General features: G+C 42.3%; 1 protein-coding gene across 35 annotated transcripts in view; it reads right to left on the bottom strand.

The window, feature by feature from the left end:
* Nucleotides 1–15185, bottom strand: part of AKAP13 (A-kinase anchoring protein 13) — a 182303-nt gene that overhangs the window by 32374 nt on the left and 134744 nt on the right. For 10 of the 35 annotated variants that reach the window (XM_085515341.1, XM_085515346.1, XM_085515348.1 and 7 more), the window contains 6 exons: nt 14165–14535; nt 11522–11575; nt 8635–8697; nt 6205–6388; nt 5094–5202; nt 1539–1664 (listed from right to left, as the gene is read on the bottom strand). In XM_085515341.1, the coding sequence (XP_085371467.1) occupies nt 1539–1664; nt 5094–5202; nt 6205–6388; nt 8635–8697; nt 11522–11575; nt 14165–14535 (907 nt within the window). The remainder of the gene's footprint in view (nt 1–1538; nt 1665–5093; nt 5203–6204; nt 6389–8634; nt 8698–11521; nt 11576–14164; nt 14536–15185) is intronic. The other 25 variants (XM_085515350.1, XM_085515357.1, XM_085515361.1 and 22 more) reach the window with 10 other exon arrangements.

Genomic DNA, 15185 nt, shown 5'->3' with positions numbered 1-15185 from the left:
GTCCAACCATCCAAAAACCATGTTTTCTATACTTGATGACACCAACACATCCATCCTCTATGAACCCTGAAGATGTGAAGAAAGAAATAGATAGCTCTGGGATTTCTACATGAAAAATGTCCATTTGCCAAGGGGACCTCATTAGTTAGCTGTAGTTAAACCAACCTTTATATAAAGTCACAATGCTGCTTTCAAACATGAGGGAATAACACATGTAAAGAAAGCAACATCTTTGTGGGAAACAATATATGACCTTACTTCAAATACCTGTCAGTAGCAGCAGCACAGTTAAGACAGCAATGATGGCTCCCAGGGTAACAGAAATACCCTCAAAAATTGCTGTACCCTCACCCAACTGCTCAGAATTACTGAACTGCTCGGATGCTTGAAAAGAAATCTATCAAAAAGTTTAGCTTAGAATATTTTTGACCATGGCACCCCTGACTGTGTGAGGAACACAAATCATGAGTTTTATTAAAGAGAAGACAGAGCAAAAGGGGAGGAGGAGAGAGCTTAAATAATGACATGGGTGGTATGACACCCAAGATGAGTAGAGGACTTATAGCAAGGGAGAGATCCACAGTGAAGACTGGGAATGGAAAGGAGGAAAACTTGTAAACATGCAGCAGGTTTTTGGAGTAGATGGAGACTTCTCAGTTCAAAAACCGACCAAAATCTGTTGGACTGGAAAGGAATTTCTCCCCTCCCACTGTGGACACAAGGGATGGAAGCTTGTATTAGAACCAGCTGATGAAGCCAGTTCTGAATTACCTCTATAGATAGTTATCCGTTCTAGTTTATTTCAGTAGTCTAATAAAACAAAACATGTTTAAGAAAGAGGAAGCACCCTCAATATTTTTGTTATGTCTACTTAAGAAAAACAAAAGAGGAAAAGGAGGAGGAGGGTAAATGACTAATTTAAGCTTCTGCCTCAGTTGGGTTTGCTTTCAACAATGGAGTTTGCAGCAGGAAGAAAAACTACAACACATAGTACTCGACTGCTTCCTGACAAAATTATTCCAATTTTAACATCAGGACCTAATGTAAACACCTTGGTGATCTAAGGTGTTTGGCCCGCATTGTACCCAGTAGGGCAACTGTGGAGCTGTAACCAAGGTCTTCTGTTTTTAGTATCAGGGCTTCTCTCTAGTCATTTCTTACATACAGAAGTTCTGTTCTTCCTCTTAACTCCATGTGCTGCAACAATCTCAAGACAAGTACTTTGTTTTTTATAACAAGGTAATGACAACACCGCCAATTAGAGTGAGTGATGGTAACGTTCACCAAATGGATACAGACCAAAATTAACTGGATGAGATTCAGCAGTGCTGGTGTACAACACTCTATGGGATATAAACCTTTTATTCTGCTGTTAGTCAGCATTCAGATACGGGACTAAGATAATGCTGTTAGATACCATGCAACAGAAAGGTGAGTTTAGTGTTTGCTAAGTGCAACTTCAAAGTCTGAAGCAGAAACACAGATTTCCCTTTGTTTATACCCATAATGGCTGCAACGCACAGAAAATGATTACTTACTATCCAGCTCCTCCTCCTCATCACTGGAAGAAGAGCCAATAGAAAAGAGAGTTTTAGACTTAGGAATGAGTGGAGAGATGCTGAAGGAGAAGGAGATTCGTCTCGATGGTCGAGTCCGGCCCTGGGCTGAGAAGTGGGTTAACAGCAGACATTAGAGCATGCTTGAAAATGTATTTAATAATAAAAAGGAGAGGAAAGCAGCCAAAGCAAACTAGAAACAAAGCAAAGGAAATGTCTGCAAAGCATCTGGCTTCAGAAGAGGCACAAGAAACAAAGAATTGAGAATGCATGAATTGCAGAGGGTGCAGGTTTCAGAGGATGCAGGTCTTACTGCATGCACAATTCAACATTCAAGGCTTTCCTTACATTTTGCTGGCATACTTTTACAGGAACTCATAACGGACAAAGGTTATCTGCCTCACTGAAATAAATGCCAGGGAAACAAACTAAAACAACACGAGACATCAGTTTTATGGTGCATTCTGCAGTTAAACGACACACCACAGCTGTCATATGAGCATGCTGAGCAGCGCTCACACAGCATCAGCCTTGCAAAAACTCTTTCTTAGTACAGGCTTCTCTGAAAAGGGATGTAGGAGCCAGCTGGCCACTCTTTTCACTGATACTGCTACACCACTTCTCATAGAGATAACAGAGCTGTACTTCCTAAAACTTCCCATCATACGACCACAGGTGGAAACCTCTGTGCTGTGATCTGATGAGTGCCAGGCTGCTGAATACCCATCACAACAACACTATGAAGGCATCAGTCTTCTGGTCATGCAAGTGATTCGCCTTGAAGGGGAAGGGCCTTTCAGCCAATAAGAAAAGCTTAAGAATTTAAAACAATAAAACAGTACGAATTGTTTGTATTGCTGATATCATACGCCAAAACTGAACTCAGAATATGCAAATAGTATCCAAGGAATATCCATGCAATGCAGTCAATGCAAAGCTAACTCCACTGGAAATCTCCTTCAGCCATTAGTTATAATGCCATTCACCAAAAGGATTTGACTCAAATTACATACACGCTTCTTCAACTTAAGTGCATGCTTCTTCAAATGAAGCAGAGCAATTCTAAACTGGGACCCAGTGAAAGGCGTTTAAAGTGAAGAACTTCTGAAAAGACTCAGGCATTTATTTTGTTTAGGCTGCCTCTCAGAGGAGTTCTTCCAATATCCAAGATCTGAAGAACACAACCAGGCCGCACCACGCTTTCTTTCATCTATAGTCCACTGTCTATTTAGACTAAAAGTCAAGATGAACAACAATACTTGACTGCAAATAGAACAACCTCCTCCAGCACGGTTCAATTCAACTTCCATTTCAGTGGTTTTATTTATAGCAGTTCCTGGCTTTATAACAATGCTCCATACTGGAAATTTGCTATTCCAAAGCCGAAAGCAGTCTTCCGAGCACTCCAGCCAACAGCTCTTGTGACCTCCCTCCATAAAATGCTAAAGAACTAGCAGTTGTGAATGGCCACAGCAACTCTTGGAACATTTGAGGCATCAGATGGAGTGTGGGTTAGAAATTCAGTCTTGGAAACTGCTTCTGCCTCAATGCTTAAAGCAGTATATGGGAATTGACTGGATTTAATTTTTGAAGCTTTTCTGACAAACGCGTTGCTGCTCTTATCATTCAAACATATTTGCAGGGGTTGGAAAATTCCTTTTTAAGAAACATCTACCATAAAATGATGCACGTGGAAAGTAGAAACATAGATAATTACCTTTTCCTAGATACACCTCCGTGAAACAAAGGATTTATTCTGCACAGTTCAAAAGCATTCTGATGCAATAACATACGTTTCAAAGGTAGGTGATACAAGAGAGCCGAGACTCCCAGAACTTCTCATGAAAGGCACTAAGCTGCTAAACACGCATTCACAGCTCTTAAGAAGTAACACTATTCCTCTTTCACAGTGATTGAAAAAGTCATCTACTGAAGTTTCCAAAGTTAGGAATGTGTCAGAGTTGGGAAGAGACTCCAACTAGATGCCCAGACCAGGTGGCATTCAGAGCATCCATTCTAACCTCAACCATTCTGTGAACCCTCTGCTGTCATATCCCTCCTTCTCTGAGTTTGAAGGGAAGTGTCAAGCACAAGGGAGAGCAGCAGCAGCCTGCTGGGTGCTCTCAGCCCCCAAGTGTATGTTTTCTAGGGGTTAGCCAAGGCATTTACAGTGCTTGGTTAGCAACTGTGTGCAATGGCAATAAATTGGTTGCTTTTAAAGTGTCATGAAAGTCTTCAGCACCAGAAGGAAAGAAGATGAGCCATAGCATGGAGCAGGAGCTGGTCTTTTCATGGGATGGATTTGCCAGTGTTTTGGTAACTGCTGCTGGGGCCACATCTGTTAAGCCACATACTTATTAATCATGGGAGAATGATTGCAAAGAATTTAAAAGCATCTCCTACAAACACAGTCTCTGTGAGCTTCTTCCAGCAGGCCTCCTAGATGAATAAAATGCCTTTCTTTGAAGCACCTTTCCATGACCAGCTTTACAGAACTTGTGGTTCCTCCATACAGCTCCACCTGCACCAAAGTGCATCTGAATAACTAATCGGAGGGTGTACAGCCATCATGTAAACCCCTTGCCCATCTGCTGACTGCATGGGGAGATGCTTGGCCAGCTGACCACGAAAATAAAAGGTGGTGGTTTGGTTTTGTTGGGGAAACAGGGCTGTGCTAATCACAGCACATGAGCCCTGGGCCAGGCTGCTGCCCTGCACTTCTAATTGCATGCAACAGCAAAAAGATGTGTATGGCACAGCTTCAAGGAAAAAGCACGTTAATAAAGAGGAAAAGATCAGGAATCATCACTGATTGACAAGATGCAATGTCAAAAGTCAATACATTTTCTGTCTGGCAGTTAATAAAATGAAAGCATGTGTAACATGGCCCTTCCTAAGCACTTCCAGCTGGAGCCTTCTGAGTGACTTTTTCAGCTGAAAAAATCAATTCAGTGAAGTTGCAAAATTAAGTGCTTTCTATTGCTTCAATCAGGCTAAACTAAATTGAAAAACTTCCCCCCTAATCAACATTTACAATTTTATTAAGGATCGAGATTTCATCAGTGGCACCCATCTGCCCCCAAGTAATTATCTCAACAAAAGAAATAGCACCAAACTCCCCTAAAGGGACCATGACACGTAGCTACTTTATAAAGTAGGAAAACAACATCTCAAGTGGAATTTAGCTCAACATCAAAAGGAGTAACTCTGAAATGGTACAAAATTCAAGCATATATATATATATATATATATATTTAATAACAACTTCAATAAATCACAGTTTTCACAGCAGCTGTATAATTATGAAAGAAGCAAATGAAAACAACAGAACTAGAAACAGCAGGGATGTATTGGGAGTAACAAAATAAGGATCTAAACTGAATGAGTTCTGCCTTTCCACCCACAGTTCCATTCTGCAGTGAAATAACGTATTTCACATAAAATGGAAGAGCAAGTGCTAGTAAACTGTGCCTTGGGAAGGTAGGTAGATACAACACAAAGCAGAAGAGAGAAGGAGATGGGAATCGTGTTACTCACTGTCCAGCGATGGTTTACTAATTGACATTAAAGACACAGATTTGGTCAGTGAAGATGAAACGGAGGAATTGCAGAAATTAAATCCTTGTGGATGTGGAGCTTGATGGATCTGCAGAACAGCACAAAAACAAAACCCACACCAGTCAAATTACTGGAATTCGTGCTTTCAAACATTGGAAATTCAAACAATCCCAGTGTAAGGCACAGGTGAAAAATGCAAGAAACAACAATGCAAGTAGCATCAAACTGTTGAAATGCAACGTTTTCTTTTAAGTGGAAGGCAACTTTTGGAACAGAGAAACTAGCTGCTAACTTTTCTTGCAAGCTATTACAAGGTGGATGTTCTCAAGCCACAGAAATTTCTGCTGTGATTCCAGCTCCTCATCGTAACAACACTGTGGTTCAACATGGTAAAAAAACTGATGCTTAATTGTTCTCCCCAGAAATCCCATTCCTCGATGCAAGAGAAGACATAACAGCCTTCACACACCAGCTCTCACTGGTCAGAACTTGCAAGACTCATTTACTGTCCTTGATAGACTGCAGTGACTCTATGAGGTAGAGAGGTGGGCTGACTAATGATTCTGGCAGGTTCCCAGAAAGAACCATGGCTGAAACACCAAGCTCTGAAATAAAGGGTATTTAAAGTATTTAAGAGCATAATTGCTTATTTAATAAAAATAATCGGAGACACTCACATTATTCTGGCCCATCTATCCTTAATACCACAGACTTCTGCTCCAGAGATCATGCTAAATTTAATTAACATGCAATTAAAATTTCACTAAACTGTTGCTTATATTGTGTCTCTTGATTCTAGTTATGTCTAAGACAGAAAAGAAACACACAAACTTTGGTTAACCTCAAAATATTAACAGATAAATTACTACAAGGTTTATTTCCGTCCACTCTAAAGAGTCATCCACCACCTGTAATGCTCCAAAGAATAAAGAAGCAAATCTGATCAAAGTAGCAATTCCTCTGTGTAAAAACTGAACACAAATTATATTACATATACAGTGTAGAAGCCTTCGCTGTCACTCTGAAAAAGGACTTTTAAAATGTAGGTGTAGACTTTCCAAGAAATGCAGTAATGGTTGGGCAGGTTTACCTGGTGATCATAGTCTCTGATTTCCCCTTGCTCAAGTTCTTCAGTGAGCAGGACCAGGGAGCCGCACTGGTTGCTGGTGAGTGTGCTCCGTGGGAGCTCCTTGGAGCTCAGAGAAGCAGCCTCCATGTTTGCAGAGGGCTTCTTGTTCTCACCAGAGTCTCCAGCAAGGCCTTCTAGGCTGTAACTGAAGAGAAACCAGGCAGGTTAGATGCTGAAGAGCTCTCAGGAACCTGTGTCATACAACACATAGCACACTCGAGTGTAAACCAGAATGCAGTCACTAGCTGAACCATTCAGAGATATGCTGATGCTATCCCTCAGCATGTTACTCTCAACAAACAAGTGCAGATATCAGGGGAGAGATTTGTATTTACATTATATTCAGAAGAAATAGCATCATCTTGTGTAACACAAGATGTGTAGCACAACACTACCTGTCCTGGACCACCACCCTCCCACAAAATCAGCACTGAACTGCATGTAAAGTTCATCTTAGCAGACATATCCTCTGAATCCACTTAGCATTTGCCACTGCACAAAGCTTTGGTACCAACAAAGTCTTTCTGTCAAAAACTGTTTTTTCCTTTAATTCCTGTTTTTTTTTTCTCCCTATCAGCCACTCAGTGTTGCTTTATCATTTGCTGATGAAGGCTCCGAATCTGAATCTGGCTCTGACCAATGGAGCCAGACACAATCACTCAGTAATATTCAAAACACCAACCTTTGGCATGCAAAACATGGTAGTTATACGAGGTCTGGCCAACCTCTGCAGAGACACCACCTGCTGATAGACAGGTGACCTCTACAGAAAAATAAAGCTAATACACTCTCTTCATCTACACAAAATAATTCTCTTTTAAAACGTGACTATTTCCACCTGATCTTTCTTAGCCCTCATATTCTGCCACTAATCCTTGTGCTCCTCGTGCCAAGACTGATAAGCACGCTGCCATATGGGGTTAACACACGCTTTGCAGATTCACACCTCCATGACTAATGTTTGATCTCACATGCACAAATCCAGCTGGTCAGAAGCAAGATATACCCTATGTATGTACTCCAGCTTTGGTACACAGAATGACATCAAAATGAGCAAGTAACATAAAGGTTGATTACTTTTTAAGGCAATCTCTGTCTACCCACAAAAAAATAGTCATAAAGAAACACAATTTATTGACATCAAAGCGGGCAACAAACAACCAGCACCAACATATGAAAGGGAAAACACACTATATATTGCATAGATTAGCTGAACAACCAGAGGAGCTTTAAATTCAGGTAGACTTGCATAGCAGTGATTCATTTTCTGCATTCATTCAGAGCCATTCTGATAAATATGAAGCTTCAAAGCCAAAAATGCTATGAGCCTTGAGAAAGAAGATTTATTGAAATTTTTATGACTATTTTTTTTCATGTTGATTAATGAGAAAGAAGGCTGGATGAGGCATTTACAATTTAATCTGCTTTAGAAAGGTTTTGATTCAACAGTGCGTATCAACAGCAGGCACCATCAAGCTCATTCAGAAACACCTGCAGAGAGAAATGAGTCCCTTTCTCACCAATTATTTAAGGCCCAGGAACATTTTTTCTTCCATCCCAAGAAAACAATAATGATATTACAGAGCACAGAAAACAAAATGCAGTTTGTTGTGACACAAAGAACTCCATAAAATAGTCATCATTTGGTAATACCGTCCCATCATTGTTAGTATGTAGATGAAACAGGATTAGTTTTGTAACCTGAAGGACAGATTCACTTCTTTCTCAAGATCTAGTCTTCAGAAAGAGAGTTTCAAATAGCTCTACCCGCACCCAGCAAAAGAAATGCCAGTGGAAAACAGAGGCTGTAAACTCTGTGAGTGGCTTCCAGTTACATTAAAGCATAGCACCAGGTAATGATCTGACCTACAAGCATTAATCCCAACATCGGAGCTTTCTGCTGAAGGAGCGAATGTTGAGTGCCTGGGAAATGTCCATCTGCGGCTATTGGACTGTTTTCTCACAGAAATTAAGCAGCCTCTTCAAAGGAGGCTCTCAGTGTACAGGGAGCAAACACGTATTGCAGTTAAGCCCCTCATGAGATACGCCCAGAACACCGTGTCATGAAAGAACAGCTGGCCATGTTGTGATTCTATGGCCGTCATCACAGCTGTCACAATCACGCCTTAAAATCACCACAGAGCGGAGCAGCTCCAACCAAAAGCGTGGTTCTCAAACACCCAAAGCCAACAAAAAGCAGCCACCACCTTCACTCATAGGCCAGTTCAGGATGCCCAATACCACAACTCATGGCTGAAAAAGCAAATGAAGCAAACAGACACGTGCACGCTTCAGCCAGAGCAGCAGAGGAAAAGGCAATGCATGACAAGCTGACAACACAGTTTTTTGCGGCACTCGGTTGCTGCTGCAGCACATTTATTTATACCATACCTTCTACAATTAAAGTCAGGACCCATGGCAGCGAACTGCACACCAGAGGGACACCAGCTCAAACTAGGAACATCAGAAGAGGCAAAGAAAGGAAAAGGGCTGTGATTATTGGCTTGTTACGACGTAGGGGAGTGTTAAAATACTCTCATTTCTGAATATCTTACAATGAAAACAAACACACAGCCCTCAGAAATAATACAGTCGTTAATGTATGTTCCTGGCTGTGAGAACACACCAAACAGGTAGCGGGGCAGCCCATGCTTCCCTTACACCCATCCCACCCCGCCAGCGTACAACAGAAACTGTTCCTGGTGGGGAGAGATGCTTTGGGGAACACAGGGCTGACACACAGCAAAGTTATTTTTGCATAAGTAATCACACAGCCGTTGTGTTAGTAATTATTAGTATTTTCTGGTACCTCTCACCCCACAATCAGAAAAAAGAACCCCCTTACAAATGTTTAATCATGCAGATCTCCTCCACACAGGAATTAATAACTGCGGGCTACACTTGGGAAAAATAAGAAAGGGGAGTTGCAGTCTTAAAAGCTGCACAGCAAGTCAGTGAAAGAGGCTGGAAGGAAAAACAGGCTCGTCCTGCTGCTAACTTGGGATTCATTCAAATCGGGGTCCTTCAAGGAACACTTTGACTAGAAAACCTTTCAGATCCCATACTCCCAAAGAACCCTGCGTTGCAACAGGAAAGGCATAAGCAATGCAAATGCAGAATGCAAATATCTTGGTTGTCATTTTAAATACCGCTTTTGTTATTTTTTCCCTGCGATCTCATGGGCCAATTGCAGGTTTTGCAAATACAGAGAAATCAATCTTCTTGTCAGCTATGGCATATAAAAGACCTCTAAATACCAGAAAGGCTGTCCAGGAAACGTAAAACTGAAGGAAATTTTGCATCAGCAAAGATCTGCCAAGGCAGTGCTGCACCAGTCCTGCTCCCAGCCCTCTCCTGTGGGCCATGCATGGAGAGAACGTGGCCAGAGTATGCTCCCATCCAAGCCAGGAACCTACAGAACAAGCAGCACAAGTCTAAGTGACCCTCGGTCAGGGTTTGTGAATGTCAGGAACCTCAGATGTCACAAAGGAGTGTTTAAAGCCACTGACTGCATCCACTGCAGGTCAAGTCCTTGCATTGCTCCCACACAGTGCAATGCTGGAAGCATTTTGGAAGTGTTTATGGTTGATATTCAATGTTGGAATTCAGATAACTGCTACTTGCTTTATTAAGGATGCTAACTGGGCTGTGCTTTGCAACCCAAGCTCTCAGTGCTTACCCAGAAGCTCTCAGCTCAGTACCATAAGCACTCCTTATGAAGACCTTCCTAGCATACACCAATATTTCAAGCTCTTTTTCACGATTCAGCTACACCACATAGTGGAGGGAGGTGTAAGTGAGGGACGTGGCTGAATACTTAAGAGAAACACATCCCCATGGGCACAGCAAACCCCTTTCCACCATCAACCTCAGTCTGCAATTTGAGGCCTACATTCATCCCTCAGCTGGGTCAGTCTTCCAGAGTCTTCCAGAATTATAACCTTGCTGGTGAGCCACCACAATCTGCTGGTAACACTATCAAAACTGCACAAGATCATTGCATAGCATGCAGAAAGCCTTCACAGAGAAAGACTTGGGGAAGACGAGAGCAACTATAGAAAACAGCCTCATGTGAGAACTGCTGGATAACACCAAAATGGTTGGGAAGCCAAAAAAGAAGGACAGAGAATGTTTATGAAAGAACATCAGGACATTATTAGATTTGACTCAATGTTTTGAGTTGCCTTTTTGAGACATTTTCTTTACATTTAGGTTCAGGGTTTCAGAATATTATGACTCAAGGTCTCCTCTACGGGAGCTGTAGTAGTATTAATAGTGACTGCTAAAGAGGTGTTCATTTGCATGAACTGAGAAGATGAGTGCAGAGCAGCGTCATGCAAATAAAGTGGCTTCTTAGAAGTAAAAAAGCACGTTCTTTCTTGTGCCTTCTCCTGAACTGCACAGCACTGCTCAAGCGGCTTCATTTATGCTGATGCATGGTAAGGCCCTCGTAACATTTCTCCCACATGTGGAAATTTGGTAGTTTGTTTAAACACACGTCTCACACGCACGTCAGGTAACCACAGCCGTGTCATGGGAGAGAGGTCCTCGGTTAACCCACTGCAGGAGGAAGGACTGGGGGGGTGAGAGGGGGAGGGATCAGAAAAGGCCGAAATGCTGAAGGGGAGCATTGAAACATCTCTTTTTCTGGAACCTGAAGATGTCTAAACCTGGACAGTTCACACAAGTGCTGAGTCAGAAATGATGCAGCCTGTTTCATACGTTAATGGGCAGCTGAAAGGTTGTGTGAGTGAAAGGATTTATCTGCACTGTGGTGCGGAACTGAAAGTTTGCTGTGCAGAAGAAAACCAGAAAACCCATGGAAGCAAAGAAAGAAATAACCACTTTCTATTTGTCTGGGAGGTGGTTTTAAAGAACACAGCATGTCATTTAACCAGCTGCAGACCTGCAGAGTAACCTGTGACTCTTAGGTTGTTTCGGTGCATCTCCTCAGCAGATCCCCCTCCTGCAAGTCCTGGAACACAGCTCTCATGTGCTCTAGGAACAAGTTATGCCTGTGCTTGCAGGTAAATGGTTATTGTTGTACAAGCCCAATCTAACACATGCCGAAGCCTATGTCTAAGGCTGTTCCAAGCTCTGGAGAGAGCAGCTTGAGCTTGTGCTCAGGGTTAGGCTGTAGAGGGAAAGCAGCCAAGCAGGACACACTATTCTAGCACAGCTCTTGGAGAAGTGGGGGACTCCAGGTTCACTAAGGTGACATATGGAGTTAGTAGACATTCAAACACAATACGGTTAGTCACGTTAGCTGGCTTTGTACCTTCTCCTATGAATGGGAGGCTTCTTTATACTATCCCCCAGAACTCGCATTGAACTGAAAATGAATCATGACAGTGGTCAGACACACAGATGGAATAAAATGAACAAACAACAGCTGAAGGAATGCTGCATGACAGACAAACTACAGAGGGAATGGAAGTACAGAGAAAACACAAAAAGAGGTACAGCAGAAAGCAATGAGTCTCAATCCTCTTACATCTCTTTTTCTGCTTACAAGTTATCTATTTAACGAGTATTGACCATGTTGCAACTTAAAGCTGACCCACTGTGGGCAGCAGCTAAGTTTAGGTAAGGGCAAACCACTTGACAGAAGCTGTTAACAGCCGTAGTTAATAGCTCCAGCTTTGCAGCTTTCATCCATCGGTTAAAAAATGCAGGCATTTCTTTCCTCAGACACCAATGTGAAAAACACTGCTTTATTGTTGAAAGACAGGCATTTCAAATCCGCTATGAATGTCAGGAATTACTGAAGGATGAACATCCTTTTGTGGAAGCCTTGTTTGCTTCCTTTGTGTTTTCAATAGCAAAATGTAGACATGGGGATTATCCACAAACAGAGGGGGTGCAGAGGGGAAATAAGCGTGTTTTCACAGTTTACTTAAGATGATTAATTTTTTTCTAATCTTTTCTGTGAACAATTTTTTTTTTTAACACTAATCTCACTTACAAACAGGAAACATAATACTGGAAAGCACCAAAAAGATGGATGGAGGTGCATAGGCTCCTTGCATCCCACCCTTGCAGACTCTGCACTGGGGACAAGACTGTTTCTGGTGGGATTGGGGGATGGAACCAGAAGGCATCTCCTGCTGCTTGGTTGCCAACGTTCCTCTGCAGTACAGCTCCCTTTTTTGTTTTAGCTCATCTTGTGCTCGTTTAGTGAGTGCAAACTGCTCATACAAGGGGTGGGATGGGGCAGTACAGGTTTTAACCTTAGCGAAGGTTTGCACTTCACATAGCTTCATTTCGAAGGTTTGCAGAAGTCAAATTACAGCGAGGGCTTTCCACTCTTTAAGTGGAAAAGTATCTGCCCTACGCGCCTTGTCTGGAAGCCACTTGTTTGGGCTCCGCTTTCTTGGTATTTCTTGTTGCTCACTAAGCAACCAGAACCTCAACATCGCAACAGCCATGCATGAAAAGCAACAACAACAACAAAAGAAAGATAAAAGAAAACAAAGCAAAGTAAAAACAAATAATTCAAATTCCTTCCAAACAAAAGCACAAAACCAAATGGGAACCAAGTTATCAGCAAAGGTCTTCCAGATTGTCTTTTCTAATTGACCTGTGTGACAGATATCCTTACGTAGAGGCAGCTGCATCTAGGAACATGTGAGAATAATTACTGTTCCTTTACTGAAATTGTCTTACATTTACAACAAGTGTATTTTTCCATATCAGAAACTGCCTCTGAACTCTGATGCAGAAGAATTTAACCCCATCTGTTAAGCGTTAGCAGTAACTACCAGCTATGCAGTTTATTACCATCACAAATCCTTACATAACAGGTACTGCACTGAAAAATCTTTCTAAAAGAGCTTGTGAGCTTATGGACTCGTGCTGCCATATTCCTGCATGTATACCTGACACTGACTCTTCTGTAGCTTTAAGATAACAGTATTGCCTAATCCATGGAAATATTACCTAGGAATGAAGAATGAAGCCAAAAAAAATCTGGCAGCATTAAGCAAATAGTAATTACAGTAAGACATTGTTCACCCTGTGTTGCTCCATGTATTTTAAAAGATATGAAATGCTATTATGTCCTTGGTCTGCATCTTCGTCTTTCTCCCCCACTGAGATACAAGGTTGAAGAATAAAAGGGAAAAGGAATTACCTTCCTTTACCTTCCTTCATCAGGTACGCTGATGTTTTTGATGGGACTCCCTGACCATGAGAGGCTCAAGTAGAATCAATTATTTGAAAATGTACCAAGACTCCAATGAGGACTACATATCTCTTTTTAAACCTTAGAGCCCATTCTATCACTTACAATAGTCAATGAGATTTAACACTCTGGTTATTCCTTTAACAGAACTCTTCTTATAGAAAGAGATGGTAATGTTTCAAACTTAAGATGTATCCCAGAATATCTCTAGAGAGGCTGTAAGAAGGAAGGGGACAGACTGGAGGTCTGTTTTGATAGGAGAAAGGGAAATGGTTTCAAACTAAAAGAGGGGAGATTTAGACTGAATTTAAGGAAGTTTGTTACAGTCAGGCTGGTGAGACACTGGCACAGGTTGCCCTGTCGTTGGAAACACTCAGTGTCAGGCTGGACAAGGCTCTTAACACCTGATCACCTGTAGGTGTCCCTGTACATTGCAGGGCAGTTGGACTAAATGACGAGCCCCTTTCAACTCAAAAGTTACCATGATTCTTTGGCTTCCATTTGCTCTAATAAACTTTGAGTTATTCCTCCTACGGAAACCTAGAATGTACCATAGGTATTAAGAACTTTCAATCTGAAAGTTAAAGATATATTTACGTTAGGAGGTTGTTTTCTCTCCTCAGAGTGAAAAAAGTTTGGAGGAGTGACCTCCATTTTCAATTTCATCATGCTAAGTCCAAAGCTCAGATAAGCCCATGTAACTGCATGCAAAGCAAATCAGGGCAGCTCTCTACTCACCTCCTCTGATTGATTTCTGCTTCATTGGTGGCATTCTTCCCCGGCCCCCAGCTGTGGCGACGGAAAGGTGACAGCGGCCGCATTGTGTTTCTTGAAACAGAGGAAGGAGCAGGCACGTCTGTGATACTGTCCAGCTCCTCTTCCTTCTCTCCCAAGCCAGAGAGTTCACCCTCTCCTCCCTCCACAGCCACCATGCTCGTGCAGCTCCCATCCAGGCTGCGCCTGTCCTTGGGCTGTGTGAAGCTCACTGCAGGTGGGAAGGGCAGGGACGTGTCGCTGCCCAGGGATGAGTTCCTCTCCAAGGACACGGTGTCATCAGCAGAGGAGCTGGAGCTGGTGACATCTCCTACAGACTGTTCCTCTTCAGGCTGCTGCAAGGAAGAAAAATAAATATGAGCCTTTATCTCTGCTATCGCACAGCAACCTTCCATTCTCACCATTTCTATCTGAACCTATTATCAGTCACAGGGGCACAAAGCTGCCAGAGATGTCCCAGGTGTTAATGATGGAGAGGGATGAAGGGGAAACCGGGTCATCATGGCTCCCCATGATCAATGCCAGACCCTCTTGGGTGACAAGGGTCCAGCTTCAGCTCTTAGCCATGAGAGTTTGAAGGCAACACCACAACATTCTGCTGCATCGCATGGTGCAAAAGGAAGAATTATTCAGTCATAGGAAACAGACACAAAAATAAAAACTTAATTCTTCATCCCCTGCTACTTTCCACTGAGCAAAAAGTTAATGCCAGGGTTTGCAGGATTTCTTCAAACCCCAACTGTAATTGAAAAATACTGTTCTATGGGATCAGCCACACTCTATTACAGGCCTCCATTCATACTGCAATTTTTGGTTTACTTTGCTCCAAAAGCAGTAAGTGGAACCCAAACTGGTTCTCTTTGGCAAAAGACATGCTGACAATACAGCCTAGAAAGAGCCTATGATTATTCTGTGTTCCCCGTGGCTAGGGCAAAAACACAAGCATGTATCTGACATCACCTTCAGTCTGAAATGGTGTTTGCCC

The sequence above is a fragment of the Coturnix japonica genome, chromosome 14 (genome assembly GCF_054131305.1).
Source record: "Coturnix japonica strain WE chromosome 14, WE-NBRP24, whole genome shotgun sequence".
Taxonomy (NCBI): domain Eukaryota; kingdom Metazoa; phylum Chordata; class Aves; order Galliformes; family Phasianidae; genus Coturnix; species Coturnix japonica.
Note: the sequence above shows the minus strand (reverse complement) of the source record. Positions and strands in the feature narration are given on the sequence as shown.